The sequence below is a fragment of the Melanaphis sacchari genome, unplaced genomic scaffold, assembly GCF_002803265.2.
Source record: "Melanaphis sacchari strain LSU unplaced genomic scaffold, SCAv2.0 Contig4_pilon_pilon, whole genome shotgun sequence".
Taxonomy (NCBI): domain Eukaryota; kingdom Metazoa; phylum Arthropoda; class Insecta; order Hemiptera; family Aphididae; genus Melanaphis; species Melanaphis sacchari.
The window spans coordinates 3,007,825-3,034,951 of record NW_020271335.1 but is presented as its reverse complement, the minus strand read 5'-3'; the positions used below and the strand labels follow the sequence as shown (position 1 = coordinate 3,034,951).

Sequence of the window (27,127 nt, the reverse complement as noted above, 5' to 3'; positions counted from 1 at the left end):
AACTGGTATCGAGTTTGATATGGATTGTGTATATTATTAATTAATAATATACTTGATATTTTTACTAGACAACTATTCTATAGTGATTGGATATAGTAAAATTATAAAATGTGTACTTATAATATAACTTATACCAGTATATTGCTATCCATATGAAACATAATTATTAAAATGTGCTTTTAAATTACTTAGCATTCCTAAAATGGATCATAAAACTGGTTTTTTTTATGACAACTCGTCTGCCTAATTTAAAATATTGTCTTTTTATTTAAGTAGAACTAACCAGTCAATATGCACTTAAATTCTGAACTGTTTTACAAAAATAACGGTATAGTTTTTATGTTAAGATAATATAATAACATGCGGAATCGTGTAAAAGTTCGTTTGTGGTGTTAAAACTGGATTAGTAAGTATTTGGTATACTATATTTTTTTTCGCGTAAAGAATATGCTGAATAATTTTAAAAGAGAAAAATTTAGCTATCATGTATTTTATATTTTTTCAAATGGTTCAATGATACACGTTTTAATAATAAATTATATTTTTGTTGAAAGAATAGCAATTATCACGTATTATATGGGAGTAAGTTCTTTCGTTAATTGACAAAGAGCTAATACGTATTTCATAATTTTCACACTATTATAAAACAGGTTCATCGTCCTGAAACTACCCTATCTATGATACATGTGATGTACACTTATGATACACCGATACACAAAATTATTTTCCAGTTAGAATGTATGTACCTATGACGTGTACGTTATAGTACTTTATAACTTATAACTATAGTAATTTGTATAATTAGTTTTATGTTCTTAGAAAAAAAAAGAATTTAAAATTTTATAGGTACCTGCACAAAAATAATTATTTATCACGACCTAACTATCTATATTATTTTGTACTTATATAATTTAGACAATAATTCAGGTTATTTAAAAGTATACACTAATTAAAATAAAAGTAAGTATTTGATTTCAATTGAAATATGTATTAGGCTGGCGTTTTTATTTTTATTGGCTTAAGTAATTCAAAGAAATGGTTACAGGTTGATGTACTTTAAAAATACTGAATAGGAACCACCCATAAGTACCCATTTACAATTTTTTAATGTATAATTTAATTTTTGTTTTGAAGATTTTATTTTATTATAATAATGGTTTGTATCATTTAAGGTATATAGCGATTATAATATGTAATTATCCTAGGAAGTTATAATAATAAGTATTATGTTATAATATTGTAAAATATTGATATTTGTAACATGATTAATTTATAAAATCATATTATTAAGTTTTTACTTATTATCTATAATTGTCTATTTTTTTATATATACCTACAATGAGCTATATTTAATTCGTTTTATGTATTAGGTTTTTATACTAAATGTTTATCACTCATAATCATAGTATCAGCACTTAGTTTAAAATTTGATTAAAATTGTTTTTCTAATGGTGTACCTACATATTATTCCATAATATACCACTATATTAAAATAAACAAATAAGTATCGAATTTATAATGGTAAGATAAATGTAATTTAGAAATAGCTATAATATTTTTTTAAATATATATTTCTATAGAGTTCTGTTTTATTATATGAATCTGATATAAATATCTGTATCTGTATGTGTTTATTTTGTATCTTGATGTCTAAAGTTTATTTACGGTGTCAAATAATATTTGTTTTGTAGTTAGCTCAAGGATTTTCGTAAAAACTGTTATACCTACGTATGTCAGATGTTATTTTTTTTAAAGTTCAAAATATTATATTATTTTAGTGATAAATTTATAATGAAATATACTTTTTGAATTTGATAATTTTGCCTTTAATTGTCATTTTAAGATATTTTAATAATAGTTTTCTGTCAATTAAACGAATATTATTAAGATCGTTGTGATCACACTTCAAAATTTTGAAGCAATATTAGGTTTTACTTGTTATTAAGTATAGGTGTTTTAGATTTGTTCTAAATGCATATTTACTTTCCAAATAAAATATCGAAGTATTATTATGTTAATAGCGATATCTTATTTATATCCTTATACTCATATAAATTAATAATTAATTTATAGGTATCCGTGATATTAAATTCAACTATTACATAGTTGGTATTTAATATTTATTAACATATTCCTATGCTCGTAAATTATCGTAAATTTAATTTTATGAATAATAAATCAATTTATTTATTAAACTAAAAATTATTATTACTATTATATTTAATAGCAGTAACTCAAAATATTGCTAACATACCATTTTAATTTTAATTAATGTTTATTACTTTTAGTTGTAGATTGAAATGTTTAATTACACTATTGCTTAAAAAAAAATTATTTCACTATTATAGCTTAATGATCACACGTATAAGATTAATTTTATAATTGTTTTAAGAATATATTATTATTGAGAGTAGGTTATGTTCATTATATAATATTATTTATTTTAAATCGTGTATTATAAAGTTTTTTTTAAATTTAATTGACTTAATAAATATAATTTTATGTTATTGAAGTTAATTATTTATTTTAATTTTTTTTATTGATCAGTTTATCATTATTCATCAACATTTTATAATATTTATAGGTACTTATATATATATATATAGTAGGAATGTAAAATTGTAAATTAATTTTGAACATAGTTGTTACTAGTTGGTAATATTTGTATTATAGCTTTATCTTTTACTCAAAATTTTTAAATATTTTTAGTTTAAAAATAACAAGGAAAATACAATAAATAAACTTGCTTTTTCTTGAAATAATATTTAGAGTTTTTATTAATAGAATTTGATAAGTAGAGCTGAAAAATAAGACATATTTTTATTATGAAGCATGAAACTTGGTTGGCATCGATCCACATAACCTTACATATTTAATTCTTGACCATACTATAAATCGCATATTATTCTTCTCAATATTTCTACTTTAAAAATAAAAATAAATTCACAATTGTCATGAATAAAAATATTAAATAAAAATTAAATTATTTAAGATTTGTATATTGTCTGAACGAAAGTTCCATATTATAGTATTTGGCTACTACTATTAAATAAGATTAAAATAACTAATATTTAAGTGTGCCAACTTAACGGTTTTCGTTTTTTTTTAAATATTGGTTTTGTCTGTATTAAAATTAGCTATTTTATGAACGAATTAAATTAAATATTTTTCCATAAAATATAAAAATTAAATGTTTTAATGTAATAACTAGGTATGTTATATTTTTTAATTTTAAACAATTATAATTTAAATTAATTTTATTGTTGATTCAAACTTAGTTAAATTTTACTTATTTTAAATGCTGTATTTAAATATATTAGATAAATATTAGATATCTAGTATTTTTTTTTTTTAACAAATTTGTATTGCTTAATTTATTGATGACAATAGTTGTTTTTTTGTTATTAGGACTTGCGGATTGGTTTGATTTAGTGAATTTATCTCTTAATCAATATGTTGCAATTTTGGTATTTTAAAATTATTCAGTGGTATATATATTGATAGTGTTAATTAAATGTTATCTTCTAATAAACATTATAATTTTAGTTTTTATTGTTTATTAACCTATAGAATTATCGTCTTAGTGCAGAATAATAGATGATAAGTTTATAATATTATATATTTGTTAAGTGTTACTAATGGATAGCTCCGTACATAGCACCTGCATATTTGTACCATATTCTAAACTTATAAAATTTTGTGCATTTCGCTGTAGAGATTGGTTCTTTATTGATCTTATACATTCACCTATTAATAAAAATTATTAATTTATATATTTCTATTAATTTATTAAAACTTATCTCACAGTGAAAAATCTGACTACGTCATTAATTACTATGCTTGTCGTTAAAAAGTTACGGACGGACACGTGATAAAAAAAATTATAAATACCTAGGACAATCACATATATTTCATAAATATTATTATTCTCGGTAAATTAAATAGATGTGTTTGATTATTTAGCTATAATTAAATAATATTTTATTGTAATGATAATGTTTAATATTTACGTTCAGTCTAGAATATGTGTGTATAGAAATCTTATTAATAGGTATTATTTCTCACCACATCACTAATCTCTCGGAATAGGATATTTCACTAGTAAGAACTATGTGCAATCATAATTTTTGACAAACGGAGTATAATCACTATATATTATTAACTGTTTTATTAACTTATAGACAATATTGTATGCATTTTGTAGTACCAACCTATTGGTTATTAAAAATTTTTTTAAAGTATGATGTCAGACATTTTGTGTATATATAAATATTATAATGCTGTAAGAAATTGTTGACATTCTTTTCTGTAATATATCTTGAAAACGTTTTGTGTATAGTCTACGGTTGTATGAATCCCTTACTTTGTAAATGAATGACTCCCATGTAGAACCATGTTTATTCTAAAAATCACGTTCTTTACCAAGAAACTCGATACTACAAAAGAGCTGCCCTAAATGTGTGTGTATTTTATAGGTTTCGTTCTTTCGATTGGTTCGGAATTATGTATTAACAGTTTTCCTTTCCACATTTTATTCAAAAATAACTATTTTTATTGAATATAAATTTAAATTATTCTAAAAAATAATTATTTTATACGTTTATAATAATGTAATTACTAACCGTTGAATCAGAGAGTATAAAAATTAATCTCTATTTATGCGTATGCATACATCACGTGTGCATCGTATCAGCTTCTTTCGTCGTTTGAATGTACACATATAAAAGTACAAGAATGTTGTTGGCTGTGCCAAAACAAAAATATCTTTGGTAGAGAATTACATAAAGAAAATGTTCCACGTCTCAGAATCTTGGCCTGTATGTTCGTGCATAAAACGCCTTAGTACAATAAATTATTATTGTACGCAAGTATGTTTAGGTTCCGGGCTAATAAAACAAAATTAACCAATCAGATATCATTCGAATTTATTCTATGTATTTTTCTACTGTGCTCGTGTGAAATATCAATGAAAAAATTCTGTTTGAAAAACTTAGTAGTTAAATATTAAATGAATAATTTTAAATTAAAAAGGAATCTGTTTAATTACTAATAAATTGTATCTTATATAACTTTTTTCTATTGTTAACAACACGACGGTAGTGGAAATATTTCTCACGAGGCTAAATTGCTCTGTAGGTTAGTGAACTTGATACATTGGCGCTTGTTATTTTGACTGTGTGTACTATATTAAATTCTATTTTTTCTAAGGATTTGATTTTATACTATTATTTCCAGTCATAGATCTAGTCGTCACAGATAATGTGATCTCATTGTGTACGTTAACATCCTGTTGATTATGTAGATAATATATAAATTATGTATTTTCATATCAGAATTTGTACATTTTTGTGTCAAAATATGTTACTTTGGTATTAATTAATTAGTTGTTGTTTAGGTATAGTTTGAAAAAAATATTAAATTGTCAAATTGTTTTAATATCCTGATAATAGGTTTCTATATTATTATTACTGGTTGTATTTTTATAATTTTAAATAAAATAAAACACAATATTATAATATAGGTATAGTTCAAGTTCTGTGAATATAATAGATTTAAATTGTCAATAAGTTAAAAGTTTAAAAAGAAATTATATTTATTTAAATTTTGTCCTATTTTACTATGGGAAAAATTGGGGAATATTATAACTTATAAGTATGTATTCGATAAATTCATTAATATTTATACCTCGAATCGTACCTGCCTTGTCTTAAATTTAACTTATTTTTATTTTACTGATATTTAAGATCAATGTTTTAAGCTGGAAAATTGTTGAAAATAGTTATTTAAGATGGATTAGTCAAACAATTTTTACTTTAAGTTATAAACAAGTTTGATAGTATCACTGAAATGAATAATATTTTTGTGTAGTACCATTAGTACCTAACTATACCGTTCAACATGCAGTTGTAATAATATTAATATTTTTAATAGTAATTGTTTTATTTTAATTTAAGTGGAATTTAATCTATTTTTATACCTATACAAGTAAACAATAGTCAATTTACATGGTGTGTGGTTATAAATGTTTTATAGTATCATTGATCTAGTTCTATAACTACCTATAGAAAAGTTAATGTCTTCTACTTTTATTTACGCCCATGGATTGTTGTACCTAAAATTACTGACTTGTTAAATATTTTATTATATACAAAAGTGATTATAATAATTTCATACACTTTGAATGTTTTGAGGTTGATAATTTTTGGATAAATAATAAATACGATGTGTAATGAATCCATGCTGTAGATAGTTTTTATTAAATAACACATACTATATTGTTAAGTTTTTATATCATTTTTTTCATATGAGCAGGATATAAATATCATGAGTGTAAGAAATCTTTCTCACTTTTCACTTTTGTTGAACAATTTTAAAACTAACTTATGTCATTTTGCTAAAAAAATTTTTCTAGTGTACTTTGAAAACAATTTTGCTTATAATATATGTTTACGAATATTTCCAATGGTTGGTTGCGAGTAGTTTTTTTGCGCTTAGAGAAAATATTTTAAACAAAACTATTTAACTCTTTAAGCACCTTCAGATTTGATTTCCAATCTTTAATAGTATCTAGATAATTTAATTATCTTTCATGTAATAATTTGTACGAAGTGAGAATAGTACCTTTAATTTTTATTTTCTAGTTTTACGAGGTTCGATAATACTTGCCATTTCATTTCATTTCTAATTATTGTTACGCTTGCGTTATTTTAATAATAAAGCTTCCACATGTCTAGAAACTGGCAATAGACCATGTGATTTTTGTGAATTATTTTGTTAGAGGTCATTGAACTTTTTTAAAGTGTCCTTAATTAATCCTTTAATAGTGCGATGGATACAATTTATTGATCATATAATAATACTATAGTATTATTGAATTATGATAGTCTAAAATTATTATTTTTTATTAGGTCATAAAGTATACGAATTCGTATTAAAAATGAAAACTAATTTTAAGTACTATTAGATTCAAAATAATATTGGATTAAGATAAAAATTTAATAAATTATTATAATCAAACTATATATTATTTGATGATTGATATATTAATTTAAATTTTAATGTTTTTGTACTTAAAAACTACAAATTTTAATACTTCTCAATATTTTTAATAATTTGCATTTAAAATGTATAATAAGGTATGTATTATATTATGTATATATTTAGTTATGTATTATTTATATATTGAACATTATAATTTATTGGTACAATTAAATATCTAAATTACATAATAATATTAAGAGTGTTAGAAAATAGCTCAAACCTATAGAGTTTACGTTTGTAGTGACTCGTTATAGTATTAAAAAAAAAAAAATAAAAATAATATGATCTATAAATACATGTAACCATTACTAATTTTTTACGGCCAATTAGGTATATATTATTTGTATCAAATTAATATTGATAATGATTTATTATTATAATTATTTTTTTTAAATAGTTAATCGAATTGGATAGGTATTTACATTAAATATTAAGTGAATGACTACTTGGAAAATTTTCTGAAATTTTAATATTCGACGATAAATTTACGATGTATGTATTAGAGTAGCGTTTATTGGTTATATTTCAATATAGTGTTATCATTGATATATTTAGTATAAAATAATTTATTTTAATACGAAATTTTTTTAATCTGTAAAAAGTCATAAGTAGGTATAGTATAACACAACGTGGAAATTATAATGACCTAAAAATGTAATTTAATTTTAATAAATATTCATTTCATATTGAAAGTATAAAATTTGTAAAACTTAAGTTTATCCCTAAAATTGGCCACATGTTTATATAACATGTATAAAATGGTGCAGTTATACTGTAGTTTAAATTTATAAGCTGTGATTGGTTTATCGTTTTTTAGTTATTTTTATTAATCATTGTAATAACTGTTGGTTTATACAAATTATTTTCTATAGTTTAAATTTTTGATTATGATGTATTCATTTTAATTAATCCTTTTATTTTGTAGAGATAGATATATAAATTAAATATTATAGTAGCCTATTTTATTTGTGGTGTAACTTTTATAGTTTTAGAATAAAAAGTACTTCTTATCTCTCCACTTTTACAAAACTACCCTTCATTGTGTATTTTATTATAAATAATATCCCTGAAACTGTTATAATATAATATGATTGTTATAACTTTATTTACATACAATTGAAAAATCGTATATTTCTGTTCGGTGTTTTATTTTTTATAAATTTTATTCTTAAAGTTTACACTTAACATAATAATTGTATGATATGTATTGTCTTATAAGCTTAGTATATTGTTAGTTTAGTGTACATTTGTTTAAACGTAGAACGAAGAGTTTTTTTAATAATTCTGGTTGACACTTTCTTTAAAATTAGACACTAACCTTCCTTATTCTTATGAGTTGTTAAGCCAGTTTTTCAACTTGTCTATATGCAGCCGAAGTGATGACTTAAATGCATTATATTGTTTTATATGGTTATAGAGATAACGACAAAAACCAGTTTCCCCTATACTAGGGTTCTGTTAGTCATAAACCATTTTAGAATAATTTTATACTATTAGTATTTCAAATATGTCACTTTTATGTCAACGACTTTTAGCTATTAATAGATAAAAGGATAAAATTTGTATTTTGGCTTATAATATTAGTAGTAAGGATATTATCATAGGACATAGTTTATAGGTTTTAATTTAAACTTATTCTATATTTGTGTATATTATTACAAAATAATTATTTATTAAGATATCAATCCATTAATAGTGCGATTAATGATTGTAGCTTGTAGTAGAAGAGTAGCTTAAACTTTATAAAATAAAAAATAAAATAAAATAGTGGCCTCAATGTACCTACCTATTAGGTTGTTATTTGTTATTTATCAATAATATGTACTACGATGTTTTTTTATTGAAACAATAATTACATAGTGTTGGTTGTTTAGTAGTTATATTATTCCTGAGATATAATTGTATCATTTGAATTATTTTTACATTTTTCAGAAAAACGTCAAAACCGTCACCGTTGCATATGGCGGGCGTTAATAACGTAAGTACATATGATAATGCACCAGAAAATTCCAATAACACAGTTGAGCAAACTAACAAGGCTGATGATTCAAACGACAAAGATGATTCGTTGCAGAACGTCATTGACAATGAGCTGTCAAAACGTTTTAACGAAAGTGAAACTCCAGCCAATCGTGTTAAATGCAGTGTAGACATAATGTTAGCTGCAGAATCAATTCATAGTGACAGTGTTAGACAGACTAATAATATGGAATATGTAGACCTCAAGTCCTTACAATCGAATGAATATCAAATTCAAAAAGACACTAGTGAGCTTTTTCTGTTGACAGAAAAACAACACATAGAAGAGACAAGTGACACTGGTCTCGGTTCTGAAATCGTTTTAGAATTGGAACAAGATATTGATAACGATGGTCCATTATCTGATACTATGAGTAGCGGATTCGAAGAAGATAGTATTATGAAGGAGGTTGTAGACCAGGATCATTCTCGTGTAGAATTAGAGGAACCTCGTATTTTTACTAGACCTCTACCGGTCGACGAGGCGGATAATGTAACTGAATTGGTATTTGATACTTGGACTACGTTTGATGAAAATGTGGGATTAGAAATTAAAAATAACGAATCAAATGGTTATGAAGAAAATTCGGACAATCAAATCAGTACTGCTAGCTTTAACCAAGAGTGTTTTGATATTAATACACCAGTCATAACTAACAGTGTTGTGAGTTTTTGTTTGATTAATAATTAATAATTAATACTTATAGCATTAGATATAGTTTTAATTATTAAACTAGCTTTTTAACTAACTATATTTAGATATATAGTTTTTTTTTTTTTATTTAAATATTAATATGTATAACACTGTACCTAATTTTGTGTAGGTTTCTAATTTAAACATAGGCTATAAAATAAAATGATTTCATTCGATTCATAATTCATTAGTGTGTGACGACTGACGTGTAATCAACCACAATTCCTACTGATGACACGAACTATACGTAGTGCTGTGTATAATTGTGTTAAATTGTACTTTCAGAGCCTTTTGTGTACCTACTACCTACACGAATTCTCAAACATATTTTAGTATCCTATATTTTTTAAAAGTATTAAGTTAAAAAGATCTCATTTCAAAGTATTTATATTTAGAGTGTGTTTGTTTATAATTATCATCTGAATTAATTAGTATTAACTAATCATTATATTAGTTATATCTTAAATGTATTTATTTTGTGTAATTTATCTAGTTTCTTTTTTAAGTTTTAAAGGATATGGTATGTATTTTAAACTATAAATGATATGTATTTAATTCTATATTCCTATCAAATACTATTTCAAACTTAATATTGTTTATGCACATCGAATACCTCCCGTGAAAAATTGTACATAAAACCGGAAATATGGTATTGCCAAATATTGTTTGAATTTGCAATTTTCTCATGTTCATTTCCCATCTCTTTGTTAGCTATTTCTATTGAAAATGGTTTTTTATTTTCATAAAATTATATTTGTATATTTATTATGGTAAAAGCTTTATTGCCGCTCAAAAGCTAAGCTAAAGCTTAAATAATTATTTTTCAGGTTTCTACTACATTTTATTATCAAAATTTTCATGATACGTACTTCATTTTTATGTCCATAGAAATTTTTAGGAGCTTACTCATTTATCAGTTTGTACTGGTCCACGTTAATGTTTTTTAATAAATTAATTTAATAATATAAACTGTGTAAGTGTAAAGTTATGGTGAAGGTATTGTAGTTTTTTTTTAACAAAAATTATTAATAATGAGTAGAACTAGAAGTTTATAATACACTTGAATAACTTGAATAATTAAATTAATTAATTTTTATGTATTTTCTTTAAATATTTACGTAGGTAGGTACTTAAATTTATTAAATAGTATTATTTTGTCATAGAAAAAATGTTCAAGCAATTTTTCTACCTCACTAAATATATTATGCAGTAAATTCATATGGTTTAGTATGCGTTTTTAACCACAAAATACGCAATATTTAGTAGAAGTCGAAAAAAAATAGTCGACTATATCTCATACGTAAACAATAAAATAGGGATTGACCAGAAACATATACGACATGATGTATTTCAAGTCCACGCATTGCTTGCTGTCGGGTTACCGTCACGGTGTTCTTCCCCTATTGTTCATTATACCATTGTACCGGGGGCAACAATTGACTAGAAATTATATTATATTCTTATAGTAGAAAATTTATGATTCTTCAATCCATTTTTGTTCTAAAAACGTACAGGAAATAATAGTTGTTTAATATTTGATTGTGTTTTGGCAGACCGAGGTAGTGTCGGAATCGACAACCGAACGTAGAACAGTAAAGAAAAAGTCGTCTGCAGCCAGTGGTGAAGCGTCTACCACGGTTGTCAAAACCAAAAAGACTAAAAAGTCGAAAAAATCTGATGAAAAAGAAAATATATCTGTAGTAAGTTTTTACAAAAATTCTAAGTTAATCCCGGTTAATCCGCTTTTATATAAATTTCATCTCCTTTAAAATGCATCAATTATAATATTAATAACATTTTATTGGTGCTAAACAATAATAATGGATCTTACTTCTACAAGGTAAAAACATAACCCCTTTCTTTTTTAAGCTCACATATATTATTTTAAAGTTTGTTTGTATTGTCTATAATTAACTATGGACAAATCATGTTAAAGGTTTGTTTTTGTTACATTTAAACTTTTTTTTATATTCGTTGAGTACCTATAATTAATTTTATCATTTGTTTTAAAGTTTTTATTTCTTATTGATACATTTTTTTTCCTATATGCATTTCCTTGTGTCATATTATCTGCTTTTATATAGATTTAGTAGTGTTAAGTTTTGCCTATTATGTGTGGCTTTTGTAGAATTTAAATGGCAATTTGACAAATGAAATGAAATATGGTCAATGCGATGATTATATTGTCGAAGAAGATGACTTATCTAACGTATGCGTTCGAGACCTGGTAAGTATTCGAAATTATCGTTTTACTAAAATTTATTTAGTATGAAATAAATAGGCTGATCTCTTAATTTAATGTTTAAATATTATTATATTTATGCTTGTTTTTTGAGTTAAGTCCGTAGATATTTGTTTCTCAATTAGTAACTGTAACAACACAATGAAATTTTTTTCGTTTACAATAGTCCATTTGGGTGCAAGCATTTACATTGTCTGAGAATTAATTGGATGTTGACCTTGGATTTCTCATATATTTTCTTTTGTATCTACAGTATACTGTCGTGAAATTAGTTTAAAGTAGTTAGTATCAGATAGGTAGATATATCGGTATCAAAGATTTCTGAATTATATTTCATTAGAAAATACCGTCCATATAGAAAACACATTTTCATTTTATATGTAAGTAAAATATGATACACGCAATTTTTACATGCTTATACAATGTTAATACATACTAACAGAACAACAAATGTAATGTCTTATTAATTTATTTTAAAATAATATTTGGTATAAAAAATGGTTTATTAAGTACATTATAATGTAATACATTTTTATATATTTTTTTTTCAACAAAAAACTCGTTTATACCTAATTACTTAAAACAGGAATAATTGCTATTTTTTTTTTGCAATAAAATATAATTTCTTACAAATTTAAATTTTTTATATTATTCGTTATTAAAATCTTCTAAAAAAACATTTTAATGATAATATTTCTTGGTAGCTTTCGTGATTTGATGAATTTTTCATATTGCTTTTGAATTATTCATTTTTAGTTAGAAAAACTAATAATTGGCTCCATATTTCATATATTCACCTTCATATTAGTTTAACTTCATTTTATTTAATAATATCTGTAAATCTTAAATCTTTACCTCATATGGTTCGTTCTACTTCTGAGCAAGATTCCTATACTGAGAACGTACTGTGTTGTGTCATCAACACGTTTAGAATAGTAACGAATGAGTTATAAAATATTTATAATCTTTCTTTGTGATTGTAGTAAATTAAATGAGTCAGTCAAAATCTTCGTTACTAATAATATACATTTTTTTTTCATCATAATTTGTTTACTTAAATCACGTATTAGGTATTTAAAATTGTTATAAATAGAAAATAATTTACTCTATAAAATTATAATACAATAATAAAATACAAACTTCTTCTTCTTAATTAGATTTATATTTACAGTAAATTATTTTTTGTTTGTATCCCTTTCATAAAATTAATACTTTTTAAAATATCGCTTTATGCTCGGCTGTTATACTTGTACACGTCATCATTGTATGACACATGTTTATTTCTATTAAAAAAAAAAATAAAAAATTTAACACTTGAAACATTGAGTTGCACAGTCGTGTACATTGGTTCATTTTATTTCCCATGATTTACTTTAATAAAAACGTTAAACGTATGTTGTTCAGAAGGGAAAAATTATATGTTGTCTTAAGCATTGTCTGTTGATTTTATCCCAACCGGAAGTTTTAAACGGAAAATTAAATGTATTAAAACACATTGGCCGCACCTTCGCCTGAATTCAATAATTGAGATTACTCCCGCTAACTACAGTTTGTTTATACTATACTTGATGTACTCCTCCCAAAAAACTAAAAAAAATAGTGCAAGAATATATTATTAAAATTTATATCGTTCTGAATTTGGCTTGTTTTGAGGTTACTTATTTTCTTGAAATATAAATGTATGAATAAAAAATAATTGGTCTATGGTATTTTTCATTAGTTAAAATAAATACCTGTGAAGTAAACAATGGTTTTATCTAAAGAATATAATGTGTAGACCACATAAACGTTCAAAAATACTTGTTTATTTATTTTAATTAAATATTGTATTTCCCATGTATATAATATGAAGGTAATGTAATAAAAAAATGAATGAATGACAAGGTAAATTAGGTTTTGTTGTAGCTTTATTATTATTGTTTTTTTTTTATAGAAAATGTAAAGAAATTTATTTTATTTTAATATAAGTGTATATTGTATAATATAGATTATAAATAATGTATAGTTTCTATAAGTGATTTCATTATGTGTATATACCTATAGTTGGGTACTTACTAAAAATCAACTAATTTATAATTTAGTTGGCACGCTATGATATAAAATTACGCAATTTAGTTTGAATTTTAGATTGTATGCTTTGTTATGTTTTTATTTTTTTTTTTTTTTTGTGTGTGTGCTTTGGTAGAAAAAATCCTATTGCGATGAAGCTAATCGAAAGTCTTCCTCCGTTATTATACCAGAGGAGCCTGTACCCGCTTCTATTCCTATAGATGAATTGGTGAGTAAAATTTTATATTATTTCTACCGCATTTCATCCTCGAAATAAATAAATAAGTTGCTTTATGTGTATGTATGTGCTTTTATTTTTGTTGCATTTATATGTTTTGTGTATGCGTGTTTATTTGCTATTTGTTTTGTAAAGAAGCGAAATTTTGTTGGTGCCATCAAGAAACAACCATCCGGATGTGAAAACGGAATTATAAACGGTTGTTTGGTAAGTTATAGGTTCTTTAAATTTTTATAACTTCTATTAATGTTATAAATTTATTTAAATTACTTAAGTTTAGTAGTTTGTTGTCATATTTATTTAATCTGTAAGGTCATGGGGTGTTATTTTAAAACACTTTTAGATATTATATGTAATAAATAGTAGGTGCTTACTAGTATGGGTCACATTGGTATTGCTTTATAGATTGCATGTTAGTATTTATATATTTCTTTCGAAAGCATTTGTTTATACGACTAAAAATAATAAAATTGCATGAAATAAAATACTAATTTTAAGGAATTAATAAAAATAGGTACTTACAAATACTGAAAACGAATATGGATCTTTGTTACCTTGCTGTATTCAAATATTCTTATAACTCAAACCAATTAACGGGAATTTACTTGAGTATTGATGATAAAACCGAGAATATAAATATCATAATAATTTTTTTTTTTTTTTTATTGAACTTAAGCCCGGAAACTAGGGTTATTAGCTGTTTGTAGGGGTTATGAACTGTGGTAGGGGGTAAGTTTGGAACGATAGGTTGTGTTTTTACGATTGTTACGGTTGATAGCAAACACGTGTATGTGTGGCAAGGTTTTTAACCACTATGATCCCGAGTGGTCACCCATCCGGGAGCTAGTAGTTGTGGCCGTTACTCACTCTCAATTGCATTCCTCAACTGGAAGCAGCCAACACGCCACGCCAAGTCACATATCATAATAATTATAAATAATAAAAATATTCAATTTAAATATAAATTGTCATCTATATATCAACTAATAGACCACGAGGACTAATGAAAAATACGGAAATCGCATTATTAAAATTAAATTATTGTATAATAGTGGATTTTGTAGGATGTTTAATGTAATTTTATTATGAAATATTTTTATATGCGATTATTATAAAGTACCTATTTCTATTTTTTTAGTTTTATTAATGTTTAAATTTAAACTCTTAGCTCAGTTATATAACCAGCTTATGTTGGCTTTAGTATAAATGTATGCATATTTTTGGTTGGATGTGTTCAGTTTCTATCTTTTAAACTTTAGCTTAGCTGTATTTTTCATATAGTTAATGTATGAGAGTTAACTGGAATACGTTCAAAATGCTATGTACTAAACTAGCAATGATTATTACATTTTTTTTCAATTACAACTATAAATAATATTTAAACTAATATTATATTAGTTTATGATAATTCATTTTTAAATCTAAACTTTAATAAATTGAATACAATAAAATAGAATCAACATTTTTTCAAACTATCAATTATCAATTAAAAAATGAAATACATTTTAGTATTAATATTTTATTGACCTTGATTACTTTTCTTTTATTTACATCTATGTTATTTATTTATAAAATTTGTCTAACAACATAACATTAAATAGGTGTGTATAAATTTATTAAAAAATAAGCGAGTAAATAGTTATGAAGAAAATTAGAATATTTTCTTTATTTTATGTAAAGTACAATGTTTTGAGTAAAATATTTTTGTTCTCTCATCATAATTTTGTTTTAAAATCTTACATTTTATTAAATTATAGGTGCAAAGTTATCTAAAACACTTAAAATATGCCAAATATCATCATTTATTATTTATTATATATATATAGCAAATTTAAAGTTATAAGTAATTAATTATTAGATTATCCATATTACTTAACCTATTAAATATAATACGTAAGTCATTGTTAAAACTTTTTTTTGGCGCCTTTTTAAATGTTAAATTTATTACAAATCTATTTAAACATTTTATTACTTATTAAATTTTTAAATTTATCTAGTATATAGGTTATATATTTTGTTGTTTATTATTCAATTCATCCTATAAAAGAATCAATACAGTACTACAGTACTAGTGTAAACTTGTAGTATTTTAAGAATATACTGCTACAAAATTATGATTAAAAATCAAAAATGAAAAGATAGATTTTTATAAACCACATTTTACTATTTTATAAATATTAAATAAGAATCAGCAAAGTTCTCCTATTTTTTTTTTTTTTTATTTCTAATATTCTTGATTCTGTAGAATTAAAAAAAAAAATGATGTCCTTCTTAACATAATTTTAATTTTTTTAAATTTGTGTCGGTTCTTAAATAATTGATAAATATCCATTAAATGGTTATGGTATTTTACGGTTAATCTTCAGAAATGATATTTTGTGTTTACATATACAGTTAACATTAAAAAAAAAAAACAATTTTTTTTTTAGAAATCAAGTTTTGGAAAATTTGATCAGTTGGAAAAGAAAATCATTCTTCAACAAAGATCTCCTACAGAATCTGAAAAACTTGATACTAAACAAGTATTTAACTAAACTAAAATACATATAATATATTTGAAATATTAATTTCATTTTATTAATCGGTAGAATGGTGTTATCCGTCCGGAAGTTAATTCTATATGTAAATCATGTGAAAAGACTGTGTATGCTATGGAACAAATAAAAGCGGAACGCCAGGTTTGGCACAAGAACTGTTTCCGGTGCACAACATGCAATAAACAGTTGACGTAAACCTAAGTTTTTAATTATGTTTTATTAATTTAAGAATAGTTAATGAATTTAGATCTTTAATTTCAGACTCGATATTTATAGTAGCCACGAAGGTATGTTGTACTGTAAACCGCATTTCAAGGAGTTATTTAAACCTAAAGTAGTAGTCGAAGACGAAGAACCAAGTAAGTTATTAATATACTATTATATTTATTTAAAACAAATGGGTGGATCGATATTATGCTATCGAGGCATATAATAAAATTATAATAATTTTTAGTAAATAATGATACTTTAAAATATATATATGAGGGTTTTTCCATGTAAATTCAATTTGTAAATAATTACAACTATTTGTATTATTTTTTTTACAAAACATTTGAACTGCTATCACCATAGTTAGACGCAAGAAACCAGAAATGATAATACGTGAAAATCAGCCCTTGGAATTACCACCAGACGTGGTTAGAGGTATATAATTGGACAGTATAAAGTATTATAAAGTATAAACCCATCATAACGTGTGTGGTGTGTGATGTCTTTATATGGTTTCTCGTATTTGTTTCAGTTTGGTTTTTTAGATTTTAAAATTCCTCTAATATTTAGTTGACCCTCAAGGTATACAATACATTTAAATTACGTTTTAACTTAAAAAAAAAATAAGGATTTTTACTAACTTCAATTATCACATTTATGTATATTATAATACTGTTTTTTTCCGCTTATTTTTTATTTGATCATTCTATATCTTTTTAAATCATATTATATTTTGTTTTAAAACTTTAACTACATTTACTCTATATTTTTGTTTTTATAATTAATTGCTGTTATTTAATAAAACAGTATCAACTTTTTATTTTAAAATAGCAATTTTATAATTTTTGAACTGAATTCTGAGGAAACGTATAATATAACGATAAAACGATTTAAAATATACTATATTGGGTATTGTATCTCAATATCGTATTATTATCGTTTTGCTAATTCAATTTTACGTAAAAAAATATTACTAAATTAAAAGTTGATTCTGGTTTAACACTTACAAAAAGAAGATAAAAGTGATTAATCTGACGGTAAAAGTAATTTATAGATATTTTCCAAGATATAGTCTGATTATCCATCTTGATTTATAAAAAAATGATTCTTTATAGTTTTAAAGACGACCTTGTAATAAATATTTTGTATTTGTAGCAAGTGATAAACCAGATTTGGGTTTAGAAGAATTAAGCTCTTTAAATGTGAAATCTCGTTTTCAAGCTTTTGAAAACGCTACCACTAATGGTAACAGCCACATGGAAAAATCTCCAGTCAGCGTTAAACGTTCACCAAGTATATTGAGTAAATTAGCTAAGTATGTTTTTTTTAAATGTACCTCTTAATTAATAATTAATTTGCTTTTCATTTATTAATTAAAAAAAATTATTGTTTTTCTTAATAGATTTCAATCTAAAGGAATGGATGTAGGAGTTTCCAATGAAGATCTGAATGGCGCATTCTTTGAGCCCTCATCAAGCAGTGATAGTGAGAATGAGGATGCCGGGAATGATGTACTGAAAAATAGTATTTCTAAAGAAAAACCAATAAGTTTTGACAAGATGGAGTCTGTTAAACGTAACTGGGAAATGCGCCGTGAAGAAATGAAAGAGGAACATAAACAAGAAATACAAAACATAAGGTCTAAATTATTTGCGGTTAGTCAAAAATAAAAATATATATATATATATATTATTCAATATTCATCGTGTTCTATTATTGATTTTACAATATTTTTAACTGTCTTTAAGGACTGATAACTCTAAATAATTGATTGAGTGTGTTTTACAACTACTTATTACTGTACTTTTATTTAATGTTAGTCTAGGAATTATATTTATTAGAAATTAGAGTAGGATAATTTTGTTTTCATAGATATTATAACTAAACAAAGTATCTATATTTAATTTTAGGGAAAACAAGGAAAAATGAAACAAATGTATGAACAGGCTGTGGCTGAAAGTGAACGTACCGGTATTAAACGTGATTTAAATATTAACAAATCTGACAAAGCCAAAGTAATTAAAGAAAAGTTTGAAAGGGGCGAAATAATAAATGCTGAAAGTAGTGATGTTGATGAAAACCATTTAAATGGATCAGTTAATGACGATGAAGATGAAATGAGCGTTTTTGAAGCTGGTATATAATATACATACATATTAGTTTTGTGTTTTTAAAATATGTGTACATTATTTTTGTTTTTTAGGAATCTCTAAAAAATCTCGAAGTCTGTTTATGGAATTAGATGCTAATGCTGTAAAGACTAAACAAGCTGCACCGATTGTGAATACTAAAAAAGAGTATATTCCTATAAAACAGGTATATTTAGTTCAAAATTTACCAGTAATTATATTTTAGATAGTTTTAGCGAAACGAGTTATTAATACTTAGTTTCTATATTATAATACTATACTGTCTTTACTTAGATTATATATTTTATTTATTCTATGATTAATTCATGTAATGTTTGAAGATAAAAAAAAAAAAAAACTTAATTTATTTAATTTATATTATAATATACCCACTAATATTTATTTTAATACTATTATATTATTAAATCCCATTTTATATATGTGAATATGTATACAAATGATAGGTTACACCGGTATACAGTCGTCAAGTGTCTGATGATGTGGTCAAATGCAGTGACCGCATCGAGGACGTTTCTGTGGAAACAGCTGAAGTTTCTTCAAAGTTTAAATTCTTTGAAACATACAAGCCTCCTGCTGTAATTAAGAAACAGTTCCGAATTACACCCCCACGAGAAGGCCAAATTAAGGTTTTCTATCTGAACTTATCTTATTGATTATCCTAACTATTCCTAACTAAACCACTAATCATTTAATTAACTTTCTTATGTGTTATGTCATATTATTACACTTATTGTATGTTTATGATTTTGTACTAAGTATTTTTTAAATTTTTTTAATGTGGTTCTTTTTATTGACAATCTTGACGAACTAAAATATTAATTGTGGTTTTCTTGTTTATTGTGTTCAGTTTAAATAAAAGTGCTAATTAATTAATATTTGCTCAAAAGGATTTTTTTTTTTTTTTGTGAATTTATAAAATGTATTAAAATATTGCAAACTATCTAATCAAATTATTGTAATTTATTTAAAGAGGATAGTTAGTTGAAAATGAATAAATTATTCTCAATTTAAAGAAAACTAATAATTAATATTTTTTACTTAGAAGACATACCATAAAATTATCAGCACTGTTTGTAGTTGGTATACTACCCTTAAAATTTTTAGTATGATTATAATTTAAAATAATTTTTAGTAGATTAATTCTAATATTCTTAAACATTAACTTTTTTTTGTAAATACAAAAATAAGAGATCATGATACATAATTCCATCTATTATTATATACTCAATAATAGGTAGCAAATTTTATTTATTATTATTAATTTAAATTCAATATTCTTTTTGATTAATATATATATATGTATATATGTATATATATATATGTATGCTTTTACTAAAATTAGAAAAAAAAATGTACTATAGTTTTCAGTTGTATTTATATTGATAATAATTGATGAATAAATATTAAGTTTTTATTTGGATCATAGTCTCTATTTATTAAATAGAATGTAACATTAAAACATATTGACACCTTGATCAATTGACTATTATATACTCTATTGATGTAATATTATATTAACATAATATATTATTGTGTAAAGATAATATCTTATACTTCCCAAATCATAGAATATGTTTTATCAGTACCTAATTTAAGCTTTAATGTGCTGCTTTTAAACATTCATTATCTTTGATACAAATTATTACTTATTATGTATCAATCATATAATTAAATAATAACTTGTTATAATTTGTTTTAATTAGGGAGAATCTCCAGAACGTGATATTTACCGTGATCCAAATGTGGTGCGCAGTGAAGACCCAATTGATGAGACAGCGGAACTAGTCAAAAGTAACACGACTGCTAAGATGTTATCCTTGTTTAGACAAATGGAAGTTGCTAGACCAGTTGTACCTGAAGGTCTCAAACCACTTAAACGCTTTACTCCTCCACCGCCCGACCTTAAGGAATCGGAGACAGAATCAGAGTCTGATGATGATATGAGTGGAGAAGATGAAAGTGATGAAGAAGAGTCTTCAAGTAGTGACATCAATGGCGATGTTGTGAAATCATCTTTAAAAGTTGAAGATGAATTTTTAAAAAATGTAAGATTATAATATATTTTACAACTAATTTTATATTTAACTAATGTTTTATTATTTAATTAAAAATATACTATTACCTACATTTTTTCTATTGATTAAGGTAATTTCAACAGGTAAATAAAATTTTTGATTGTTAATTATGTAATGTATGTAATCAAAATCATTCATTTCCAGTCTCAAAGTGCAGTAATGGCCAAGTCATTGAAAGATAAATTTGAACATTGGGAACCAGACAAGCATTCTATGAATAATGCTGTTACAATGCTTGACTCGGAACAAGAAAGCATTGAATCAACTAAATCTTTGCGTGCTCGTTTTGAATCTCTGAAAGGTGATCGCCCAGCTGATAAACCAAAACCAAAAGTTAACAGATTTGTGGTAAATAATTCTGAAAATATTAGTTACAGTACATACGCTTTTGATTAATCTCCTTCTTCCGTTTGGCCTGTCTGTTTTTTCTTCTTGTTTTTTTGTTTTTGTAGGACAATGCTAATATGTCGACAGTCGGACGAAAAAAAGACATTTATTGGGACTTTTTTTACTAACGTCTGACATGATGACATAGACACAAAAATTATTATTCTTAATTTATTAGGTAAATGACACAAGAGTTTCTGGATTATTGGAAGTCCAGTTTATGTGGTAAACAATTGTTAGTTCAATTTATATGTGATTCATTAACCTAAGCAAAGAGGAAAAAATATTTATACTTAACTCTTTAAAAAAAAAAAATATATATTTGTTGACATTTACCAGTTTGATTATCCTTAATACTACATACAAAATATACATGTTTGTAATTTCAAAAAATTTATGTGTTGTATGTATGTTTGTTAATTTTATGTGTTGGTTGAAGAATTATTGTGAAGGCTAATAAGTTATCAGGACTTCTATATGTCTTAATGTTGATGAAAGTCTTATAATTGCATATCAAAAGCAATTAATTATTTTAAAGCATTTTTATTAAAATAAATAAAATATAACTATTTATTATTAAGTTCCTTGATTTGAATACAAATGCTAAAAAAATAAATTAAATTAAATCATTTTCATTTAGTTTCATAATTATTGTATTTATATAAATTACTTTTTTTGTTAAAATATAATTATTTGAACGAGTACCATACCACTTTCGAATTATTAGTATTTTATTATACTTTTTTCTTATTTATTTTTTCACAATAATATTCACTAAATAGAAGAAGGGTAAGGAGATACCTATCAAATTCATCAAACTTGAGGAATTAAAAAATATTTAATTTGTATTTTTATTTTTTAATCAAGGAATTTATTTATACTCTAGCTTAGTATTGTTCAAGTTTAAATTGATATGATATTATAAAAATGCTTATGATAATTATTTATGCAAATTATTAAATTACAATAACTGTTGTCTATTAAAAATACGTTTTCTGTGATAATAAACTTGCCCAATATCTATTAGAAAAGAAATTTTATTTTATTTTTGCGTTATAATTGAGAAAAATAATTTGAGTGTAAATGCATTGATGAATATAAATTAATTATATCGTACATATTATAATTAATAAAAATTAATTTTTAATAAATAATTTAATTATTAATCTATTATCATGTGTATAATACCTTAAAGGGTGTGTGTGTAAAAATTTAGAAGTTAACAGTGTTGTCACATTATCTAGTTACTAAAATTAATTACCTATTTGACAATTTAGTTTACTGGTTATCACAGAAAGCAAAGTATAACGTTCAGTTTTTTATTTTTAACCAACTATTATTTGACATTATGTTTGTTGTGTTTATTTTAAATCAAATAAATTAAAACTATAAAGAGAAGATATTAACTTAATCGATTGACGTCGTGCGCTTGTTGTGAAAAATCGCGTTTAACATCATAGTCATTTTTAATTTGAAACATTTACCTACCGTTTGTTGTGATTAGAACATAATTAACAATAATGCAATGCTTATACTACGTCTATTTAATTACTGTAATATAATTTAATATCCATTAACAACGAATTCATAAAACGTGTGCAAATTTATTAGTAGACTCGTATAGTAATGAGGTGAGTTTATTTAACATTTTTTTTTTATTTTAAAATTATTATTGTTTTTTATATTATTTTTTAAATAATAATCAAATCTAATTTTCAGCTTAATAACAACGTGTAACAGATTCGCGGTAAAACATTTTTTTTTTTTACTGTTATTATAATATGTATGATGGTGGTGGATGAACCGGACGTTCAAAGTACGCAGTACTGATACGATATTATTTTATAATATATTACAATAGGCGAATTGACAATTTGTTGTTTTTTATTGGATTATTAATTCTGATGCGTGGGCGTAAAAGATAATTTTTTGCCGCTATCTTGAACACGATTATACAAAATAGTAAATATGTATTTGTTTTCGTTTTCACAAAAAACATAACACGATACTATAATATAATATTACACCATAATTTATACTTTTTACTATTTTCTGTTCTAACAATGTAATATACGTTTTTTAAAACATGTTTGCTTTTCAACGAATCGTGTATCGGTTATTTTGATATTTTTAAATATCTAATCGAGTATATTATTAGTATACGTATTACGTTTGACGAAAATAAAATCCTTATTGTATTACTATGTCATAATAATAGTAATTTAATAAATAAAGCATACATTTATTATTTATTTATTTTGTTTTGTTTTGTTTTTGTTTTTTTGTTGCAGTAATAACTGAAGCTCGCTATGGACGCCGTTAGTGTACATACAAATATAAATTTAAAAAAAAAATCACTTGAAACTACATATAACGTATCTTATCTAACATCAATATTATTTGTTTGGATTTCATTTTATACTCTTCTTCTAAAAAACAACAATAGCATAGGAATATAATTAAAAATATTGTATTATTGATTTGAAAATAAAAGTTACTTATTTATAAAAAAAATTCACGTGATGCCCTTATTCAATTTTATATTTAATTTTTCTGTTTTAAAATGATACTCAAATAAACTTTTAAATTCATATTCAGTATCATATTTTTGTTATGTTTACAATTATAAGTTTATCCTATCGCTGGATTGTGAATCTATTTAAAGTCTAGTGTAAAATTAAATGTTTGTTTTTGTATAAATCTTTATCTTCAATCGTCTTTTTAGTTTTGTATAAATTGCATACTCTCTAATCCCTTGCCTACATTTTACAGATAAGTGGAGCATACATAGTAACGATTTTTCCCATATTAAGTATTAGAACAAACGAAAAAAAAAATAGTGATACATCACTAATATTGTAGCGAAGTAATTGAATTTTAAATTTTAGAAGGATAACATAATTTATTATAATCGTTATACTTGTGAGTTTTTTTTTTTAGTTTTAAATTCATACATGAATATATCTACATGAACTTAATTATTATTTTTAAATTTAATATCTATTATATAATATAATATTAATTATGATTGTGATTTGAATTATACACTTATTAATAAAAATTTTATCAATATACGTTGTCATCGTGTGGTGTTTACAATATATTATGATATTTTATTTTTCTTTACGCCGTCGTGGGTGAAATGGTGGTGTCAACGTTAGCGGAAGACGACAAGTTTTTCCGCACCGACTACTCGGTGAAAACCTGAACTGATCTCGTGTATAATTCGTCTTTCAAAATATTTAGATATTGTTCAAGTATTCTGGGTATTTATCACACATACACACACACGCGTATACACATTACGATATGCCGTCGTGTATTAATATATTATTATTATTATTTGATAACTTATTGGCCATTCCTTTTATCGTATTTTTTTTCAGCTTAATATATATACCTATTATATAATTATTTACCCATTTATATATATTGCTTTACCTTATATTATAATATTTATATATTTATATCATGATGTTGTCACTGTTGTTATTACACCTGTTGTTTGTTGTATATTGTAGTATATCTGTGTGCCTTCGTTTTGCATGATTAAAATATGTTTTATATGTTTGCCGTTTTAGCAAGATCCCGATAGCCACGCAATCACGTTGTGTGAATCATGTGAGAAGAAAGTCTATCCCCTGGAAAAAGTCGAGATTGAAGGCAGATCGTTTCACCGATCATGCTTCAGATGTACGCAGTGTCAGTGTGTATTGAGGTGGGTAAAATGTTTTTAATATCTCTACTTATATATATTTTCATACATATAATTATATTTATTTTTCCATTTACCTACACAGATTTTATTAATATATCTTAAAACCAAAATTTATCGTGTTTTAACATAACAGCTATAAATTAAAGTAAAGGTTTGGTGTAGTATAATTATGTCTAGACTCTAGAGTTTAAACATTCATAACTGAGGAGGCAGAAAATAATTGAATTCAAATAAAAAATCTATAGACATATTCTACTTCACAGCAGTGTTTATAGATTAATCGGCCTTATTAGTAACTTAAAACTTTAAGAGTATTCTAAATAATTATTTATAGCCATTGTAGTTATTCGTGTAGACTTCTATGGTCTTAATGTTTATCATACCCGCAAAAACAATAAAATTACGATTGTTGATGACTAGAATTGGCTTTAAATTTAAATTTATTTTTTAAATTTTAAATCATTCGTAATTATTATTTATTTCTTTTTAAATACTTCCGTTGTTTGTACTGGTGTATATGTATAAAACTAGTTCTATTTTTATACTATCTAAAAGCAATAGTATTGATACATTTATTTCAAAACATTGTTAATTATTGATTACTTTATTTATTTATTTATTTATTTATTTATTTATTGTGCTTCAATGGTGTATTGGTGTTGTTACAGAATAATGAATGTAATGTAGGATAAAATGTTAAGGTGACAGCTCAAATTTATATTAAGAAAACATATAGATAGTGTGTTCATACAATAGTGTAAAAACAAAAATAATTATTGACATAATTAAATGTATTTTTATTAGAGTATTTAAAATGACTGCACCAAATCAAAGTATTAGGTAGAATCACAGATTTTATTTCCATCTATATATGACTGTACAATTTTAAAATAATATAAAATACTGAAAAACAAGTTCATTGTGTTCAAAAATTACTATCTTTTTTTTCATTTTAATTTTTCGTTTTACTTTAAACGCTTTTATGTATTTATAGAATGGACACATTTACATGGAATAAAAACCGTCTGTATTGTCTACCACATTTCAAGCGGCTGTTCATATCCAAAGGAAATTACGATGAGGGATTCGGCGATGATCAGCACAAAAAAAAATGGGAAAATGGACATATGCAACAAGCTCTTCAAGTTGCCGCCGTCACTGCCGACACGTCAACTGATTAGTGTGCTATTGTGCTAGATAAAAGGAGAAAATTGAATTATATTATTATTAAAAAAAGTTAACAGTTAAATATCAATGAAAAAAAATGTGATCTTAAAAAATATTTAATTTATATTTATATATTTATATGAAAAATTAAATTTAAATTATTTCTATAATATTTGTGTACTTAACGCCAGAATTTATTTATTTTATTTATATTGGTAAACATTAACGAAATAATTATTTTTGTTTATTATATTAATAATTTTTATTTGTCTAAGCATTGTGAATGACATTATATTAAAATAATAAAAATAGTAATCATTCATTTGTAGGTACTAAATATTTTTGAATAAGTAATTCATAATATTATGTTATTTTTTAATTTATTACATGATTTTTTTATATATTTTTTTTTTTTTTTATAAACCTGATATTTATTTTTACATAATATTTTTGCATACCCATTTATAAAAAATATTTCTTAATTTTGATGCATGTGCATATTTTACTACACTTAACTCAAGATGAATTCTGATTAATTATGTCAATGTTCTAATACGTATAAATTCTAATATTAATTATGTCAATGTTCTAATACGTATA

The 27,127-nt window shown here is 24.0% G+C and overlaps 1 protein-coding gene across 11 annotated transcripts in view; it reads left to right on the top strand.

Annotated features, from left to right (window-relative positions):
• Positions 1-26,637, top strand: part of LOC112599172 (F-actin-monooxygenase MICAL3) — a 33,807-nt gene extending 7,170 nt beyond the window's left edge. Inside the window, exons 2-19 of one of the 11 annotated variants that reach the window (XR_003114928.1) lie at positions 8,974-9,724; positions 11,308-11,454; positions 11,883-11,981; positions 14,182-14,274; positions 14,419-14,490; positions 16,713-16,805; positions 16,872-17,011; positions 17,082-17,179; positions 17,394-17,465; positions 18,186-18,345; positions 18,433-18,685; positions 18,941-19,166; positions 19,234-19,346; positions 19,624-19,806; positions 20,884-21,225; positions 21,400-21,603; positions 21,708-21,820; positions 23,934-24,102. Coding sequence is in view for 9 of the 11 variants with exons in the window: in XM_025345971.1 (XP_025201756.1) it covers positions 9,002-9,724; positions 11,308-11,454; positions 11,883-11,981; positions 14,182-14,274; positions 14,419-14,490; positions 16,713-16,805; positions 16,872-17,011; positions 17,082-17,179; positions 17,394-17,465; positions 18,186-18,345; positions 18,433-18,685; positions 18,941-19,166; positions 19,234-19,346; positions 19,624-19,806; positions 20,884-21,225; positions 21,400-21,603; positions 25,224-25,360; positions 26,355-26,541 (3,342 nt within the window). In the remaining 2 variants the exon portion in view is untranslated. Of the gene's footprint in view, positions 1-8,973; positions 9,725-11,307; positions 11,455-11,882; positions 11,982-14,181; positions 14,275-14,418; positions 14,491-16,712; positions 16,806-16,871; positions 17,012-17,081; positions 17,180-17,393; positions 17,466-18,185; positions 18,346-18,432; positions 18,686-18,940; positions 19,167-19,233; positions 19,347-19,623; positions 19,807-20,883; positions 21,226-21,399; positions 21,604-21,707; positions 21,868-23,933; positions 24,103-25,223; positions 25,361-26,354 lie in introns of those variants that run through there. The other 10 variants (XR_003114927.1, XM_025345972.1, XM_025345971.1 and 7 more) reach the window with 10 other exon arrangements.
• Positions 26,638-27,127: the final 490 nt, after the last annotated feature.